Below are 20,853 nucleotides of genomic sequence, written 5' to 3' on the forward strand. Positions count from 1 at the left end.
ACAACCCAAAACTAGACGTTTAGCTAGCACCGAATGACCCATCGGCGTGGAAACAGATACCACAACGTCCAAAGAAGTGAAAGGTAATGCATGACGCTTAGCAAATCTCGCAGATATGAATGAATGAGATGCACCAGTATCAATGAGAACGTAAGCAGGTAATCCACATAATAAAAATAAACCTGCGATAACTCTCTCGTTCTCCTCAGCAGCCTGATCCTGGTTAAGAGCAAAGACCTGCCCTTGAGTACGCGGTCGGAGGTTAGAACCCTGAGTAGACTGTCCCTGCTGTGGCCTCTGATGAACTGAAGCCTGAGAACCAGATCCTGATCCTCCGCCCGTCTGTAGACAATCTCTCTTCATGTGGCCCAACTCACCGCACTTGTAACAAGCACCCGCAACCTTGCGACAACGTTCCGTCGGATGATCCTTCCCGCAATGCTGACACGGGCCCCTCTTCTTCCCAAAATGGTGAACTCCTCCAGATCCAGAGGAAGAAGAAGTAGATCCAGCTTTCTTGAATGCTTGGGCGCGGGGACCCAAAGAACTAGTAGGACGAGCAGACTGCATGGCTCGACCTCTCAGCAAACTGCCCTCAGCCTGGCGACAACGATTCACAAGGCCCTCATACGATGTCGGATCATCGCAGACAACAACCCGATCATAAATCTCCTGATTGAGGCCCTGAAGAAAATGGTTATACTTGGCACTAGCATTGTCACTGACATACGGAACATACGGAAGCAACTCAAAGAACTTCTGCTGATACTCATCAACAGACAAACTTCCCTGCTTCAGATTGATCAACTCAATCGCCTTGGTCTGCAGAAGAGCTGGCGGAAAGTAAAGCAACATGAAAGCGGCTCGGAAATCGGCCCAAAGAACTCGACCCTGTCGCTGAACTATCGGTGCAGAGGTAGACCTCCACCACTTGCGCGCACCACCCTCCAGCAAGAAATCAAGGGTATCAATCTGCTGCTCCTCCGAGCACTGAAAAGTCTTGAAGCAGCTCTCCATCCTCTCGAGCCAGTTCTCCGCAACATCCGGGGTCTCACCGCCTGAAAGAGGTTTCGGCCCCATCTGCAAGAACCGATGCATACTAAAACTCCGAGGCTCATCACGACGGTGTTGACGACGTTCTCGATGCTCTCGACGACGCTCCCGATCGTCGCGGTCTCCCCAGCGTCCAACGCTGCCATGACTACTAGCATCGTCGTCAAAACCAGACATCTCTTAGCTACAAAAGTTACCAGAGATTAAACCCAAAAGAACAGTTCTAAATCCCAAAATCTTAATGCATGCTCTGATACCATAAATGTAGTGACCCGTTCCAGAATCACCTACTAATCAGAACTTAAGCATGCAAAATTAACATTTAAAACTGAATCAGGTAAACAGCGGAAAAACAGTAATACAACCCAATCGAATCTGTAAGTACAAAATACTTAAACAACCAGATCGAACTAAATTCTAAGAACAAATACCAATAACTACAAGTCAACCTCTGCCAGCTTCCTGTCCACTCCCTCCTGGACCGCCCAACCTGAGACCTGCCCCATCGAATAGGGTGTCCAAAACAGAGATAAACCGAGGACGTGAGCATAAAACGCTCAGCACCGAAAGCATGAGTATACAAGACTATGACATGCATGTATGCAAAATGTACTGGATACCAGGATCTGGGTATATCGAAATACTGCTCAGGTAAATGACGTCAAGGTATGTAGCACTCTGCGCCGTCGCACCAGGAGGTGGCTCCCATACCAAAATAAACCTGTGGATATACCGGTGACCTGACCACCGTCGGCCAACGGGGTCCAACCATCCACAACAAACGAGGGCTGAGCACCCTCTCAACAGGCTATCTCAAAAATAGTCAGGCTCAACATGATTATGCAAATGCCGCATAATAAACCATGCATCATATGACAGATAATAATGCAACATATAAACATGCAACACATAGTAAAGCATACTCAATCCTGCTATCTCGGATAGTACTTCCGTACCTCAAATCAGTAGATCCTAGCAATCAGCCCTAGAATCAAGCTTGCGTCCGTAGTCAGCCCACTGATGCCGCTAGCTCCCAACTAAAGCACAGCTCCGCTACAAGACTAGTAGCTCCCCGCTAGTGCCTAATCCTCGGGAAAAGACTAGAAACCCATCAGAAACGACTAAAACGCTCTGGAACACTCGGAATTGGCGAGTAACAAATGAAGCCTCGCGCCTCTATTTATAGACAACGATCGGACGATCCGATCCTCTTCGGACGATCCGATCCACTTCGGACGATCCGAACCCTGTACCCTTCGGACCTTCCGAACCCTTATCGGACGATCCGAACCCTGCATGTCTTCCACGTGTCCAGACACCTGTCTTCGGACGATCCGAACCCTGATCGGACGATCCGAACTCTGCATGTCTTCCACGTGTCCAGCCATCTGTCTTCGGACGATCCGAACCCGGTTCGGTCCTTCCGATCCCACCGAAATATAATTAATCCAATAATTAACTCAAATTAGGCATCGGGATACTACAATACATGGCAGCTACTCAGGCTTGCAAGGAGGCAATATGGATTAAAAGGTTGTTGGAGGAGATCGGGCACAAACAAGAGAATGTTCCTTTGTTTTGTGACAGTCAGAGTGCCTTGCACATCGCAAGGAATCCAGCTTTTCATTCCAGGACGAAACACATTGGAGTCCAATTTCACTTTGTGCGGGAAGTAGTAGAGGAAAGAAGTGTGGATATGCAGAAGATCCATACAAAGGATAACATAGCTGATTTTCTGACCAAGCCAGTGAACACTGATAAGTTTAAGTGGTGTAGATCCTCAAGTGGTCTAGCAGAAACGTAAGCAGCATGAAATGGCAAGATTGAAAGGATGTGTGGAGATGTGTTTGATTCTCAATCAAATCTCCAAGTGGGAGAAATGTCGACAAAGAGACAAGAGTTTTAATGAGATGGGGCCAAGAAATGTTTATAAAAAAAATAATAAACGTGGGCCGCTCAAATGCGAAGGAAAATTTGAAACAGAATTGTTTTACGCGTTTTTAACGCGTGTTCACATTGACAGGAGGCTCTATAAATAGAGCTCCCCCCTTCATTCTGAAATCATCCCTTCTTCGAGTTTTCTCTCATCTTATAAGCATTTGCGTGCTTAGTTCTATAATATTTGTGAGGTGTTTGTTCTCCTGTATTAAGAGAGTGTGTGTTCTCTTTGGAAACACAGTGAGTGAGTTGTACACCACAAAATATTATAGTGAAAATTCTTTCCATCTTGCCCGTGGTTTTTACCCTAATAATTTTTAGGGGTTTTCCACGTAAATCTTGGTGTCCAGTTATTCTTCATTTTCGGCTTTTATTATCTCAAATTCCGCACGTGGGACCAACAAACAATACTTGAGAAAAAACATTTGTAACTTCAGGTTGTGTTTGGATTTGAGGAAATATTTAAAAGTGTATTCGCATTAGAATGGATTTGAAATTCATCACAATAATTACAATAATTCAAAAATAATCAATTGAGATTGAAATTCATTGTTAAATAGATTTATTAAGACAAACGATTTGACATCCTTTTAACTATATATTCATCATTTAAATTCAACTCATATTTTTAATTAGAGTAGGTCTCTTGTAGACGGTCTTACGAATCTTTATTCGTGAAACGGGTCAATTCTCTACCGATATTCTCAATAAAAAGTTATATTCTTAGCATAAAAATAATATTTTTTCATGGATGATCTAAATAAAATATCTATCTCATAAAATACGATCTACAAGACCTTCTCACATAAGTTTTGCCTTTTAATTAAGTCCATTAGTAACAAATCTTTTTCAGCTTAAAAAATAAAAGATAAAAACAAACTCGTCGTTCGATTCGAACTTTTGTTGGGTGAGTGATCAGAGTTTCGTCGTTGGCTCGGTTCGGTTCATTCTAAGCTGCCACGCTCAGTCCACAAGCTTCAATTCCTCCCTCTCGGCTCTCGGCCACCTTTCTTCAGAAAAACAAAAGTACAAAAATTTTATTGACAGGAGTTTTCTCTAAGATCGATTGAAGAAAAAACGAAGATTTCGGGGAGAGAGGAAAATGGTAACATCAGATTTAGTGAATACGTATCCTCTGTCCAGCTACACATTCGGCACCAAAGAGCCAAAAATGGAGAAAGATACTTCAGTCGCTGATCGTCTTGCTCGTATGAAAGTCAAGTTCGTATCTGGTTTCTTCTTCTTTTTTTAATTTTTACTGTGTATGCAAAACCCTATATCAAATTTATTGAATGTCTAGGGTTTCGAGATTAACTGTTTGAGGTGAATTTGTTCGAATTTTACAGCATTTTTCTTTGTTTTTTGTGTTGCAGCTACATGAAAGAAGGCACGAGGACTAGCGTCGAGGGGATTCTGATGGTACGTGTTTTTTGCCCTCAGTTTGGATATTTTTAGGATGTTCAATTATTCTGATGTTTTTGCGTACACATTTCGAGATTGAAAATTGAGTCTTGAAGTGGTTCTAGTTTACAAACATGTGAGGAATTTGTTTTTTTTTTCGTTAAATATATTTCTCAAACTCTGCGTTTGGGCCAAAGGTTAGATTGGGAGAACTGGATAGCAACGTTTTGATTAATCGAAACTGAATTCACTCAAAAGTAAAAAAGTTTCTTTCTTTAGATGTTTTCTTAATAAATGTTGATAAAATGGTTCTAGCGTTTCTTCCTTCAACATTCCTTTGAAAACATGATTGTTGGTGTGTTTTCACCTTAAATAATTCTACGTTCACACATTGCATTGTGATGCTTTTATTTAGTGACATTATCTTAATGTTCCATCTCTCTGAGAATCACACTCAAGTAATGCTCACTTTTGTCTTGTTACATTTGGTTGGGCATCACTTATTGACCCGGTTATACTGGCTCCAAAATTAAATCAAGTTGTTTCTATTATTCATGTATTTTTAATAAGTTTCCAATCAGCTTATAGTTATTATTTATGGTTGACATAGTTCTTTGAATTTTCTATAACAATCTCCGTTTCATATCGAGAAGTAGAGGACTAGATGCTTGGGACTAATTTGCTTTTCCAGAATACATTAATAGAGGCACAGATAGCCTAGCATTTTGTTTCTTGATTTTTTTATTTTTTTTTTATTTTGGGGTGGGGAAGACTCGCACCGGAGTCTCTCTCGCATTTGTGAGAATATGGTGCTACTAAGCCAAATTGGCTTGGGCATTTTTTGTTTCTTTTGTTGATTTCATTTGTTTTACGGCTTGATTAAGTTGCCAACATCTGTTGTTTGTGCAATGGACATTACCTTCCTAAAATTGAATCCGAATTGCCATTTGCGAGGCTAATTTCTTCATTTTTCCTCCATCCTTTTTCACTGTTTTTTCCCTTCTAACCGCCTCTATGTGGTGGAACGGGGGTGGATTCATTTTCACTCCAATAATTGCCTGGGGGGAACCAGAATGAATGGCATCTGAATGAGCAAAAATGTAAATTGCCTACCAATATAATGAATACTGTAGAATGTAGATGTTTGAACCCAACTCTACCTAAGGATGCCACATCATTTCTGCACAGAAGATTATCATGAGCTTCCATGATATTATTGGGTTCTCCACAATCACACCAAACGTGGATCGTATAAAGATAATTCATCTATCCTTCTTGTATGATATATACCGAACAGGACTAACAGAAGAATGATAGTGAATACCTGGTATTAAGAAATGCAGTCATCTCATAAAATGGTGCTAACATTTCTTTTTCTTTTATCATTCCAAGGAAACATCGCCAGAAACATATCCCTCGTTGTAGTTCCTGTACCATCCGTAACATTTCTGGATCACAACTGAAATTGGCATATTGATGTCATTTTCATAACATGATAAGGAATGGTCCTAAAAGTGCTCTGCATTGGTTATTTCATTGTGGTCTTTCTGTCTACAGCAAATTTATTCGTGAATTTCTCGCATGAAAGTTATTTTAACAGAAGGATTAAATGCATACCACATACTAGGATGTAAAGTATTCACGAGCTAACAGTTTAATCATCTTGTTTTTTCTAATTGGAGTGAAATATGCCTGAACTTTCAGGTACAGGAGCATAATCATCCCCATATCCTTCTTCTGCAAATTGGAAATACTTTCTGCAAGCTGCCAGGTGGAAGATTGAAACCAGGAGAGAATGGTATGATAATTACTTCATTTTTATTGGTCATTGTATTCTGTGAACTCAGAGAGATATTTCCTTCCAAGTTCCAAATTCAATCTTTGTGTTATTCATTTTTCTTATACTTATGTTTTTTCTGTTCCTTTTAAACCAATTCACAGAGATTGAAGGGTTGAAAAGGAAACTCTCGAGCAAACTTGCTGCTAATTCACCTTCTTTACAGCCTGATTGGCAGGTACTGTTTAAGGAACCATTGGTATATAACCGAAAATATCAAGAAACCAATGTGAAAATGGAAAGTGGAGAACTATCTATTCTAACAAGGATCAGTATCAGAAGCATGGAAGTGGAACTTATTTTTTATATCATTTCCAACACATATCTAGTTGTTACTTCATATGTGCATCTGAAGGAAAAAATGTGAGTTCCATGTTCATTCATCTGATATATCATTTCAGACAGAAGACTCATGTGTGCTTATACGTTGTTTCTTGTTGCTTCTTGTTCATCAGCTTGATGTTGGATAGACAAACAGTTAAATTTTTGCTTCGATGATGCTTATTGTGATGCAAAATTTCTTACAGATTGGCGAGTGCGTAGCAGTCTGGTGGAGACCAAATTTCGAAACCATTATGTACCCTTACTCCCCCCCACACATAACAAAGCCTAAGGTACCACGCTGTGTCTTGTAGCACGTTATATCTTCATGTACTTTCAATAACACTCACCGCTATCATTTGGTAACACAGGAGTGCAAGAAGCTTTTCCTTGTTCACCTGTCTGAAAGAGAGTATTTTGCTGTGCCTAAGAACTTGAAACTTCTTGCTGTTCCATTGTTTGAGCTATATGACAATGTTCAGGTACGAGTAGAACAACTTCATACACTCTTTTTGTCAGCATTTACTGGAGATTCATCTTAATAAAGTAGCCATGATATATATTCATATATCTACAACCACGATAATTTTTACAAAGCCTTCTGTTGATCTATGTCAGAGATATGGACCTGTTATATCTACCATCCCACAGCAGCTATCCAGGTTCCAGTTCAACATGATCGATGCATAGATCATTTTGATGACTTGATTAATTCTTAGATCATATTGTGATGCATCCGCCGAGGTCTCGCAAAACTTGAACTTGTTTTCTCATTTGGCGTTTCTAAAATCTTGAAAGGCTAACCAATTGGCTTTCTCAAGGCTTAGGTTAGGCATTGGTTTAGCAAATTTATTTGACCACATATTTTTACGTTATTCAAGGTGGTGCTAAAGATTGATGGATTTAGAATATATGAATTTTAAATATATTTTGTGGTTTAGAGAAGCAAGACCTTAAAACTTCAAATACAAATCTTACGTATTTATATAATATTTTATATTAATTAGGATGATTTTTAGTTTATTTAATAATGACATCATTTAAAATTCATTTTAATTTGTATCACTAATTTGTATATAAATAAGGTGTGAATTTAAAATTTGATTTTTTTTATTTTATTGTAAATAATAAAATTATATTCGAAATCAATTAATTTCAAATTTATCTCTCAAAGTGTTTTTTTGTGTTCATGGAATTGAAAATATTGCAATTTTCACCCATTTTTAATTTTCTCACAATGTAAAATGTACAATTATTTTATTAGGCTTTAAGAACTGTATTATTCTTTATTGTCTTTGGTTATGTAAAATATGTTTAAAGAAGATGTACATGCTATTATAATGTTTGAATGTAACACGTAGAAGAAATATATATATATATACTATTATATTATCCTTCTTACTCTACTAAAATTTTTTCAAGTCACTCAATATTTTAAATATTAAAAAATCAAAACAAAACTTCTATTTTAAATCGAACAACTTTTCTAAATCGAAAATAATTTCGTGTTAATTATTTAATATTATTTAATCAAATTAAAAATAATAATAGCATTGCATGTGCATCTTTTACTAGTATATATGATTGCCTCTTGTTTTCTTTATTTTTTAGTCTCGTTTGATCCAAAGAACCAAAATACATTCTTATCAAACGGGACTTAAAAAAATAAAGAAAACAAGAAGCAATCAGGGTATTCAGGTAAAGATCGTGAAGAAATTTGCAAGGAAAAACTTTTATTTAAGTTTTTTTCTTCATTATTTTACCTATATATCGTGATTGCTTCTTATTTTCTTTATTTTTTTGAAGTCCAGTTTGATAAGAATATTTTCTGGTTCTTTTTTGCTCTACCCGATCTGGCTTGAGCCATTAATATTAATAGAATTTAGAACCAGTGATATTATACACACACATATATAAATACTCTTAAGTATAATATTAATGTTATTGAGCATTTGTCGGAAGGGATAAGGCCAAGATTTTTGAGGGCCAGGATACAAAATTTTAGATTAATCTACCGTTTCCACGTATATTTGTGTAAAATAATGGATAAAACATAATTTTAATATGATAAATTTATTTTAAATTTCTACCATCAAAGTAAATGAAAAATATATACATTAGAAAGATATAAAATAAAACTATGAATGATAGATTATTATAAATAATTTTAAAAAAATATCAATTTCTATTTAAAATAAGAGTGGAGGTCCAAAAGTTAAAATTTATTTATATATTTTCTTAAAAAAATAAATATGCTGCAAAATCATGAAAAATTTGAAAGTCGAGGGGTCACTTGATAAGTTGATCCTTCTCCCAAATATGTTTCACACATGGTTGCTTGCAAGTAAAATATATTCTTATCTGAATCAAAATATTTTGGATCATTATAATATTATTTAATTAAAGCATAATTATATGGATTGTCAGTGTATTAATTTTTTAAAAAAAAAAAATCGATCGTTTGTTTTTCAACTGTATTTTTAGAAAATTTATAAAAACAAAACCTAAATAGTAGTTATATAAACCCCTATCTTAGAAGACAAAAACTTGTGTGAGACTGTCTCACGGGTCGTATTTTGTGAGACATGTCTATTATTTGGGTCATCCTAAAAGTATTATTTTTTATTGTGAATATCGATAGGGTTGACCCAGTCTCACAGATAAAGATTCGTAGACTGTCTACTCATCTTAGAAATAATAAGAAAACATACCATGATACTAAGGTAATTGTTGGATGTGTAAACCGGAGGAATAATCAAGACATTATATTTGAGTTATTTTACGGTTTAAAAAATTGCATCATCGTTATAACTAATTTTTTTTTAGATGAAACGACGAGTCCGATTATATATATATATATATATATATATATATATATATATATATATATATATATATATATTACATTTAATTAAACAAATTCCTGGAAACCAGATTCAGTGTTTCTTGAAAATATTTTGCTTCTGGTTTATAATATCTATACATTCAAATTGTTGACATTCCATATTTGTACCGACAATTCATTGCTTCGTTTTTTAAACATGGAAAATCAAGTAAAAGGAAGAAATTTTAATATGATAATAATTTTTAAAAAAATATGTATTATAAAAATGGGTTTGGACTATACTTGGCTCGAATACTTTCAATTACACTGGCTGGATAATATTTAAAATAACTTCGATTCATCTACCTTTGCATTCTTAAAACATGAAACTTTTGAATTGAATGAGTAGTGATCGACACCTTAATATATTTTCACTAGCATTGACACGTTAAAACTTGTTCGCTAATCCTTTAAGATTTGTTTGAATAAAGTGAGTATTAGATTTGATTAAGGTTTAATATCATTAAAAAAATGACAAGGTTAGCAACAAGAGTAAGGTTTGTTTCACTCTACCCGTGCAGGCAGTGCCTGCAAGGACAATGAACGGCCCGGATCACTCCACATGAGTGATCCAGGCCCACCTCCATGTAAAAAAAAAAAAAAAAATTGACTCGGAAAGATCCGAGCTGTTGTATCGACCCCTGCGGGCCCGCAGGGGTAGGGTCGACCAAACTTCTATTATTAATGTCGACCTTCCATTTCATCTTAATTTGTTGTTTATTGTTTTAAGAAAAATGGTATTTAATGTAACGAATTACTAATTCTTGAGATTAATTAATTTGTTCAGGTCCGCATATGTGTATAACATATAAATTCTTTTTTTAAAATAAAATTATTATGTGTTGTACCATAAATTCATATAGAAAGAAAATTGATTTTAAGTCAATGTACAACTTTTTTAAAAAAATACTTCATTTTTTATTTTAAAAAAAAACAAAGGTTATTATTATTATTAAAAATAATGATGTGGTAAAAAAATTAACACAATTGTCACCTTGACTTCATATTATATACAAAATAATAATCCCGCATGCTTATTGGTAATTTAAGCAATATTTCTTTAATCAAATCTCAAATCAAATGCAAACAAAATTTAATATAGTTAATTAACATATTTTTTGCGTCATTGACTTTCCGAATTTTAATAATTGAAGAAATCTTTTAATATTTTCTTCAGTACACAAAAATTCCACTTGACTTTTAAGTACATACCAAATCATTATTTATTAATCATAAGTCAGAAATATTTGGTGCCAAAAATTATTTTTTACTTGATTTTACAGATATTATATATAAACAATAATATATGCCCTTAGGCGGGGAGCACAACAAAGTCTAAGGAATAAGGATGACGAAAAGCCTCAGGAATATTATTTACTATCATCCACTCTTCATTTCTATTTGCACAAGTTTTATATTAAATTAGATTACTTAATTGGAATACAATATTTCTGTTATTAATTAGTTAACCTATTTTAAAAATTAACTCAATTCTGTTTATTTGGTTTTGTATTTTTCTAAACCCTGGAGTCGTCGATGATTTGTAGCTCATCTGACATCAAGATCTCAAATTTAGGATAATGTATTGAGTTCGAAGACTTCGGCTAATTAATAATGATTAATTTATAAGCCCAAATGAAATACAATATAATCCAGCTCTCAAATTATAGTTTTTTGGTTAATTATAAAATAATTAATCTTGTTCATTTTTTATATAAATGATTGCTAATTATTGGATTTTGTCAAAATGGACATGAAGATTCGACACGCCAAGAAGAATTTATTACTAATTACCAAACCAAACCAAACTTTTTAAGGACGAAGATTCCACATGTAAATCACTTGTCCATATTAAATTAAAATCTTAATTCTTTCCCTAATTGTTGAATCCTAGGCTTGAAAATCTCCTGTTACTATCAGTGTGGGAATTAGGGCAATGGGTTTCTGCATAAATATCATTTAACAGAATAGCTTTTTTTTTAAAAAAAAAAGTTATATAAAAAAAACAGAAGTAAAATACACACATATATATATATATGTCTTTAAAAACTGAAAAATCCCGTTATCCACACCATGGACTAGATCTGCACAAACGCGATTGCACAATATTGGCTCATATAGAAATTAATTCAAATATGTCGTCACTCTATAAAATCCATCTTTGTTCAAGAGTACTGCTCTATGAACTTTTTACTGGTCAATACATTAATTTGATTGTGTTTACACTTGTTAATGTGAAATACAATTGTTTGCCAACAATATATTAAAAAAGTGCATAATATTTTTTTTAATATCATTCCTAATCAAACAAAGAGGTAGGTAATGCCATTGTTTCCCATTTTTTATTTTCTAAATAATCTTTTCCTACTAATTCCAACCTTTAAATTTCCATGTTCCAAGATTCCTAATCTCACATCAAAACCACATTATCCCCAAACCTCCATTTCTTGTACAAACATATTACAATAAACAACTCACATCTGCAGAAATAGTTACATAAACTTGGATCCTACTTGTTCAAGAATGGGTTGCAAGCCATTAGATCACAAGCCAAAGAAGAAGCACAGAAAGGGGCTATGGTCTCCGGACGAAGATCAAAAGCTGAAAAACTACATCATGATGAATGGCCATGGCTGTTGGAGCTCGGTTCCTATAAATGCCGGTAACATGCTCGCCCCATATATGATATATACTTGTGTATAAACAGATCATGCTCATGCCTATAATCTTTAAAATAATGCGACGATAAGCGTAAATGGAAGACAGTTACTGTACTGCCTTATTGTTCATCATCGACATCGTTGTTAGGTACTCATGTAAGAATCAGAAGACATACATGTGAAATTCAACAAGTAGGAAATAATTAGAAGAATAAAGGCAAACCAAATGACTTTGAATGGCTGTTGATCTGTTGAAGATGATGTAATGAAACTAGGATGAATCACGAACACATTACATCAGATTTGTTAAATCTTAATTAACTCAGTACTAAATATATAGAATAATATTTGAACCAGTAAGCTTGCTAACAGAAGTCAACAACATTAGAAATATGTGTTCTACGTTCAATAAGATTTAATCATATTGTTTATAAGGATGTAGATTGACAGTAACCATCTAAACATCTTAATTTATAGCCTAGATGCTGATTTTTTAGTTGTTTATCGACTCTGGCGTTTCTTCAATTGACTAGATCAAGCCAGCAGGCCGAGGCTCGTGGCGAATATATTCAGCTAGTATTGCATTTGATGTAACACGAGCTATAGGCGGAGATTTGAAATATATGGTCGTTTTACTTGGCAGGTTTGCAGAGGAATGGGAAGAGCTGCAGGTTAAGATGGATTAATTATTTAAGACCGGGACTAAAGAGAGGAATGTTTAGCATGCAGGAAGAGGAAACAATCCTTGCCCTTCATCAAATACTAGGCAACAAGTAAGAAACTGAGTCCTTCCAAATAATTATACAGAAGATTAAATTATATATGCATGTACGTACATATATATTAATATATGTTCTGACGAAATCATAATTCAGGTGGTCACAGATAGCACGTCATTTGCCTGGAAGAACTGATAACGAAATAAAGAACCACTGGCATTCCTATCTGAAGAAAAAGGTGGCGAAGAAGGCTGAAACGGAAGCTCGGATCAAAGACGAATGCACGAATAACCAACCTTTAAAACTAGAAACATTGCCTCCCCTCGAGTCAATCTCTCAAAATTCCATCGCTGAATCGTTTGAAATCAAGGAACGACAGATTATAGAAACAGAACACTCTTGGGGAGTTCAAAAAAGCAATTTACCAAAAGTTTTTTTCACCGAGTGGCTAGCTTTAGACGAGTTTCATTGCCAGGACCCGGTGAATTCTTGCAGCGAAGTGGATTTCAAGAGTACCATTGATCAGTGCGATAATCCAAATTTCGACGACAGTTTGCTTCATAGTTTACTTCTGAATGAAGGGCCATTCGAAATGCAATCCAACGGCGTTTCGGTTGATGACATGATTCGATCACAAATGCCATTCGGTTTCGAAGATCAGATCTCAGATAGCGATCTGATCAATACTTTTCCTCGTGAATTCGACTTGTTTTGTGATGATATTTACATGTAAATGATGCATAGAGAAAGTTCAAGAAACGATGTACAGAGAAATACAACACAGAGAATAAGACCGAGAGGAACACATGGAACAATTTGTTTGATTGTTTACATTATTAATTTGCTCTTATTTTCTTTTTACTTTTTCTTATAACGATTAATATGCTGTTATTTAATTTCATCGTGAAAAAATTATTATTTTTAGATTTGTATATCTTTAAATTTTGACCATCTAAATTGTCTAGTTGCAATCTTAGTCCTGTATCTTTCGATTTTTGATAATTTTAGTCATTTTTTATTGAAGTGCTGATGTGTCACTATACACACGTTACGTCACATCAACACCCTATTGTATTCATATTAACATCATGTCAGAAAAATATTAAATTGTTCAAAAACACACGAAGATAACAAAAAAAATTGAAATTTGATCGCATGAAATGTCAAAATAGTAAAGAAAGATACATCACCATTCACCACAAATGCCTTTTCAACGTACATTGGAATTATTCCGGTTGACGTGCATCTCAGAGCTATTCTCTCGGGGAGAAGAAATTATCAGAAAAACAAACCAGCGAAGCATTCCAACTTTTCTTGATACTGAAACAAAGAAATTATATTTAACATGCAAATTCAACAACTAAATAATTATTCTATTTGAAATTTGGATTTCAAATCATATCAATATTTGATTTATTCAAACCTTTATTTATTTAGATGGAAGGTGCGTATTATTAAATAGTAGATTTTTTTTTTTTTTGGAAAAATTGCTTTTTCAGTCCTGACATTACATCCATCGTAATTTTAAAATTAACATAAATGTGTTTTAGTGTACAAACTTTCTATTTTCTGCAATTTCCGTCGGATTTTAGCCGGAAATCATTAGGTCCCTGAAAATTGATTGATTGACTATTAGTTTGCCCATATGACATTAAAATTAAGCATTTTTCTTTTAAAATGATCCTACTTGGACCCCAAATATTTATCAACTACAATTTTTAATAAAGAAAAATCCACATGATAAAATACAAACAAAAAAAGAATAAAAGTATAATTTGAATTTAATTGTTAATAAATTTGTTGGAAAAAGCGTGTCTGTAAGAAAGATTGTGGATACAAAAAATACATACAAAAATTAGTTTAGTAATTGAGTTTGTAATTATTTGTTCTTCATAATTTGAAGGAAACACAAATACATACACCAGAAGTAAGGCAGGCTCGAAATATTAAAACCAAAGGAAACCCAAGTCAAATTATATTAAACCAAAGTAAATAATAAATCTAATTCATTTCTTACTTTTATTTTCTCGAATATATTTTTCATTTTTTTTAACAATAATACAGCCATTGGTTTTAAATTAAAATTCAAAAATATTATATTACTATATTAGTCTTATAATAAGACAAAACGTAATAACTTTATATATATATATGTTTGATTTTATTATAGGAATATTGTCGAAGAATTATATATATATATATAAGCCTTCATGTACATTGAGGGCAAATTCATCAAATTGTCCGATACACTTTCCATAAAATCCTTAAACTAGAAAATAGAATCAAAAGTAGCAACTGTTTTTGTTTCAGGCTGTGAACGGGGGCTAGATCTTCCCAAAGCTTGACAGATCAATCATTTCGACCAAAAAACCCTCGTCAAAACATGATGCTAAGGTAAAACATTGGTTACAAACAAACAAATAATGGAGTTATCACTAATGAGAAATTTGCACACAAAACTAATGAACAAACAAACAAACAAACAAACAATTCTACAACAAATTTACCACAATACATGAAAACATTGCAAGATTTAGACATCCAAACGGAATAATAATAACAAAAATTTACAACCAAATACTTCTGTAACATATAGCAGACGAGACATTTCTTCATACTTAAAAAAACCCAAGTAGTTTCTTGGGACTGGTTCCAGTTGCTCGGTACTTGGCTGCGATTTCCTCTGCCTTGAGAAGATCTTCTCCCCGTTTGGCTTCGATAATCGCTCTCTTTTCTTCAGCAGCCTTGTGTAAAAGAGCAATCTTGTTTTTGGTTTTCTCAATGTACTCTGCTTTCTTTTTCTCCAGTTGCTCCTATGGAAAATCAATTGTTCATTTAGTCGACCATAGCTAGTTCAAGGCTAAAAGTATGCTGGTGACGATTATGAATCAGCAAAGACATATAGGTTACCTCGATTTTCTTGAGCTCGGCTTCTAGGCTCGCTTTCTTGCAGTTTTCCCATGCTCCAATTGCGGATAGTTTCTTTTGAGCCCTGCAAATGAAGAATAGACACCACTAAAACCTTCTGATCAATAATAAAATAAGCTTCACAATTTCCATTGTTATGCCTCATAACATGAACAAGAAGATATCTCAATGCGCTGAGTTTAGGCCATCTCATGTTTAAGTAAGGCACAAAGACCTTACTGCTGTTCATTATAGCAGAACAATCTCATCCAAGATTTGAAATTTTCTTTGTTTTTTCTAATGATGTACGTTTCACTCGTGGATCCACCTTTGGGAATAATGCACAACAATCTCATCCAAGATTTACAATTTTCTTTGCTTTTTCTAATGCTGGAAGTTTCACTCTTGGATACACCTTTTGGGAATCATGCTGACTAGGAAAGAAGAGCTCGAACCAAGTGACATACAGAAAAAGCACGAAAAAGTTCAGGAAACGTAGACACCAATTTTTGGTTGTGATTGGGATTCGAATCTCCCAACACTCTTTCACAAAGATTTGTACATAGTTATCAGAACAGCTAGACATTCTCGAGAATTGAACAAAGAACAGAGAGCACTCACTTATTTTCAGCTTTAGATTTCTCACTTTCTTCCCATGCTTTTATTAAAGATATTCTCTTCTCAGTTGCGACCCTCGCAAGTACAGCATCTGCAGATACATACAAGAAATTAGTATTTCTTGAAAACTCTGATGTTTTCCACCAAATTATTCCTGCATAAAAAAACGAATAAAGAAAGAAATATTTCACAACAGTAATGATTACCTCTATCTATAGAGTTCTCAGTTTTTTTCTCCTCCACAGCTTCTGGTTCTTTGGAAATCACAGAAAAACACTTGAAGTGTGAAGATTTTCGAACGAAGAACTTACTAATCAGCTAACAAATATGCAGGTAAAGTGAACTTTGAAATTACTCAAGTCGTACATGGTACAGATAAGACATTGTGTGTGTGCGTGTTGGCGGCGGGGTTGGGGTTATCTTATTGAAGCACATTTTTCTCAGTAAAAGTTCAGACAACAGGCATATACTTCCTTTCAGAAAATTTGGAAAAAATAAAAGAAGTATCGATCCTGGCACTCTGGCATTCCAGCTCAAAACAACTAACAGATGACAGCAAAAGTAAGAAAAAATCACAAATTTCAGTGAATTTAATCATCAATTTATATATTTTTCCCACACACAGCAGAAACAATAAATTTGCGAGTCCTGAACCCCACCAACATTCAGAAACAACATACAGAATAATCTCCAGTGAACTGGAGTAAGTTGCAGTACAAATTCCCAAATCAAGAATCAATTTTTCCCACAAACAGAAAGAACCCACTTTTTTTTCCTGAGAAAACAAAAATATACCATCAAAACACACACAAACATAACCCATAAACACGCAGATACATTACTTTCAACAACAGCAAGGGCCTTGCATTCATCAGCTTTCTCATCGGCGGGAGGAAGAGGCGCCGGTATAACGGATTTCTCCTCAGCCACGTCTTTCGGATCTTCCACGGTATCCACCACCAGCGGTGGCTGCTCGACGCATGCCTCGGGTTCTACTTTCTTGGCTTCCTCAGCCATAACTTCAGAAAACTTAGCTATTTTGGCTTAATTTAGCTCTGTAGAGAGGAAAACTGAAAGAAGAAAATGGCTGCGAGGATAGAAGAAGATTATATAGCAGGAAAATGAGAGTAAACCGAGTTGCGGCGGTGGTTGAGGGAAGGTAAGTGTCGCTTGGAATTGAACGGACAGCGGAGAGATGGATGATTGATACAGATTGGACACGTTTGGCTTGCTGTGAGTTGGCTCACAATGCCCATAGCTTTTGTAAAATTAATATAGAAAACTTTGCTCCCAATGCTAATATTTTATCATATATAAATTTTGATATACATACCAAATTGTGTGGATTTTGATTAATTCTTTCTTTTTATTTGAGAAGACCATAAATTATAAAAAAAATTTCAGCTGTTGAATTATACAAATCATATTAATTTTGCATTTGTAATCATTTCGTGATTAGATATCATATATATTTTAGGTCCCTCTCGCTCTTGGGTATGAGAAGGCCGTCTTTTGAGCCTCGCCTCAGGTCCGACTATGTATATTTTATCGATCAATGAATTTGATTTTTTTTTTTACAAAAAGGAATAAGTTAAAATAACAGTTAAATTCATGTTTAGGAACTCCACAAACAAATTGAGTGGATCTATTGTGATAACTTGAAATAAATTTTCTTTTTCCACATCTCTTCATCCAAACAAATCATTAAATAAATCCAAAACAAATTTTGCATATAAATATATCAATTGTTTTATTCATCCACATGCTTGAGACACCAAACGAGCTAGAAGCATGGGCCTTCTATGAGATTGATTGGTGTATTTCAATTGTTGACAATGAAACCCCACCTTATTTATTAAATACAATAATATATAAATTCTTGAGCAAAAAATAGAAAATAAAAAATTAAAAAAGACCCATTTTTATTTATTAATTTTTCCAAGTATATATATAAATTTTTTAATAAATTTTTTTTTAAAAAAATTAGAATAATTTATGTTTGCATGTGGAGTGAAGTCCAAGAGATACGTTTGGGGGTGGGGGGGTGTGGCCTTATTTTGTCCGTAAATGTGTACCTATAAAACGTGGTCCACAAAAAATGCGACTTTTTACTTGAGTGGGCACTTTTTTGTTGTCACTTTTCCTTTTAAAAGCCAAATTTAACCGTTACTATGTGTTTTTGGTAAGTTTTTGGTAAATTTCTTTATATCTGCTGCTTCGCTTTTTTGGTCAGAGAAATTAAAAGTAGTTCAGCACCATATCCAGTTTTCTATAATTTAAATTATTGTATTTGATATTTCCAAAAAATTAATTTTTGGAAATATCTATAACTAGAAATTATATTTTCTCAAAATTGAAATTGAAAATTTTAATTAGAGTATGTCTCTTGTGAGAAGGTCTCACGAATTTTTATATGTGAGACGGGTCAACCATACCGATATTCATAATAAAAAGTAATATTTTTTCATGGATGACTCAAATAAGAGACTCATCTTACAAAATATGATCCGTGAGACAGTCTCACATGAGTTTTTGTATTTTAATTATTAATGAAATTTTCTATTATTGTTTTTTATTAAAAAAAGAATTGCAGAAAAGTTCCTACCATTTATTCTTGATACACTTTATTTCCTTTAACTCGCCTTTCTTCATACTTTATAAGCATCAAGATATTGATTCTAATTAATATCAAAGATTTTATGCATTAAAGTGTGATAAGACACAATAATAAATACTATAAATATCCCCAAAATGTGATTAATCTTTAGGAAAAAATCAGGTCATAACATATTGTGGACACAAGCAAAACATATTTTATTTTTCATTAAAAATTATATAAAAACATTAGTTTCATCTAAAAATACACTAAACAATTGATTTTAAATACTTTTTTTTTGTTGGGTTGTGGGGTTCCATAACACCTAACCAACCACTTTAGAAACCATTAATTTTTTGCTTTTTTTTGGGTCAGAAAACATCAATTAAAATTTCATTATTTGCAATTAAAAGGTCCACAGAAAAGCATGCAACAAAGGAAATTATGTGATCATGTGATCACGCTTTAAAGAAAAATTACACACATTCATTAAAGAGAAAATAAATTTGCAATTAAATATTAAAAGTTGACAGCTCAAATATTCTGTTGCTATGGTGACAAATTTGACGAACCCATCTCCCCATAATTGGGAACCAATTCAAATAAAATAAAAAATATTTAATTAGATATTTTAAGTTAAACTACAAGCGTAGGTCATTTCATATATGTCACTAATAATACAAAAAATAGGTACACATATGTGACAAAAATGATATCTCGATGTTTTATTATATATTTTTTCATAAGTAAAAATTTGTATGAGTCGGTCTCACGAGTCGTATTTTATGAGATGGATCTCTTATTTGTGTCATCCATGAAAAAATATTACTTTTTATGCTAAGAGTATTATTTTTTATTGTGAATATCGGTAGGGTTGACTCGTCTCACATATAAAGATTCGTGAGACCGTCTCACAAAAGACATACTCTTTTCCATATATTTAAAAACAACCAATATTTGGTGTTTTTAATTAGGATTAGATTCGAATTGGCGAAAAACAAAAAAACACGAAGAAATCATACAATATTTATAATGGTTCAGCCTCAACGTTCGACCGAACATTTACATATGTTCACTCTATCATGTCATAATCCGACAGCATGGATGGATAGGATAGAAATCAATCATATTCTAAGTATTGAAAGCGAGTTGAGATTTAGAAGTTGTATGTATGTGTTTAGGTCCCCTAAAGGGTAGGAAGATACTTATGATGTTTTTGGTTTGAGTGACCATTGGTGCCTAATTTACTTTAATGAATGAATTTGGTCATGACTCAATTTCTTCAAAAATAAAAAAAATAAATATCTCTATTTTTTTTTTGTCTTTGGTTTATGATGGATTCGCCCCCAGTGGGCTTTATTACAGCCCGACAAATACAATTTGATTACTAGCTAAACAAAATTGACAGGCCCACATGTAATTATCCTTCGTAGACACCAATGAGCTCATGGAAGTCGAGATATCTGTTATCGAGAGTCGTTTTATTTTTCTATTTGAGTTACCTAGTTAAATAAAAATTTTGACCAAAATCTCAATATTAAAAACAAAAAATAGAAAATCCCGCTCAAATCATCCCGTACCTCCTCTCCAAAATTTGAGTTCTTGATACAAATCATACAATGATACGGATATCCAATTCAAATCAGGTTGCATGAAATTAATAGGAGCGATCATCAAAACCGGCTTTCAAAATCCTGTTTTTCCGTACTAGAATCAACAAATACTAAAATCTAACATCTGATAATTTCAAAATATTGACAGTAAGATGTTGATTCGTGCATGAATAGCTTAATTAATTATTTGTGAAATAAAAGTTTAAAGTAACATAATCTGAAAAATAGCAATAATGAAGAGAGATGCAAATGAATATGGAGAATGGGCCAAACAGCGTAATGAACGAAAGGAGAACATGGAGGCAC

General features: G+C 33.9%; 3 protein-coding genes across 3 annotated transcripts; 2 read left to right on the forward strand and 1 right to left on the reverse strand.

Annotated features, from left to right (window-relative positions):
- The first annotated feature begins 3,885 nt into the window (after positions 1-3,885).
- Positions 3,886-7,540, forward strand: LOC140825945 (pre-mRNA cleavage factor Im 25 kDa subunit 2-like). Its single transcript, XM_073188005.1, has 7 exons — positions 3,886-4,212; positions 4,365-4,410; positions 6,097-6,190; positions 6,334-6,407; positions 6,757-6,843; positions 6,922-7,032; positions 7,169-7,540. Exons 1-7 carry the CDS (start codon positions 4,094-4,096, stop codon positions 7,238-7,240), a joined length of 603 nt encoding a protein of 200 aa, XP_073044106.1. The 5' UTR covers positions 3,886-4,093; the 3' UTR covers positions 7,241-7,540.
- Positions 7,541-11,871: 4,331 nt separating this feature from the next.
- Positions 11,872-13,628, forward strand: LOC140810967 (transcription factor LAF1-like). Its single transcript, XM_073168907.1, has 3 exons — positions 11,872-12,096; positions 12,738-12,867; positions 12,970-13,628. The coding sequence occupies exons 1-3, from the start codon at positions 11,958-11,960 to the stop codon at positions 13,544-13,546; spliced, it is 846 nt and encodes a 281-aa protein (XP_073025008.1). The 5' UTR covers positions 11,872-11,957; the 3' UTR covers positions 13,547-13,628.
- A 1,600-nt stretch (positions 13,629-15,228) lies between these two features.
- On the reverse strand, positions 15,229-17,585 carry LOC140825952 (remorin-like). Its single transcript, XM_073188017.1, has 5 exons — positions 17,181-17,585; positions 16,545-16,592; positions 16,342-16,429; positions 15,724-15,805; positions 15,229-15,626 (listed from the first exon to the last, which is right to left on the reverse strand). Exons 1-5 carry the CDS (start codon positions 17,353-17,355, stop codon positions 15,432-15,434), a joined length of 588 nt encoding a protein of 195 aa, XP_073044118.1. The 5' UTR covers positions 17,356-17,585; the 3' UTR covers positions 15,229-15,431.
- Between the last annotated feature and the right edge of the window lie 3,268 nt (positions 17,586-20,853).

The sequence above is a fragment of the Primulina eburnea genome, chromosome 1 (assembly GCF_022965805.1).
Source record: "Primulina eburnea isolate SZY01 chromosome 1, ASM2296580v1, whole genome shotgun sequence".
NCBI classification, from domain to species: Eukaryota; Viridiplantae; Streptophyta; class Magnoliopsida; order Lamiales; family Gesneriaceae; genus Primulina; species Primulina eburnea.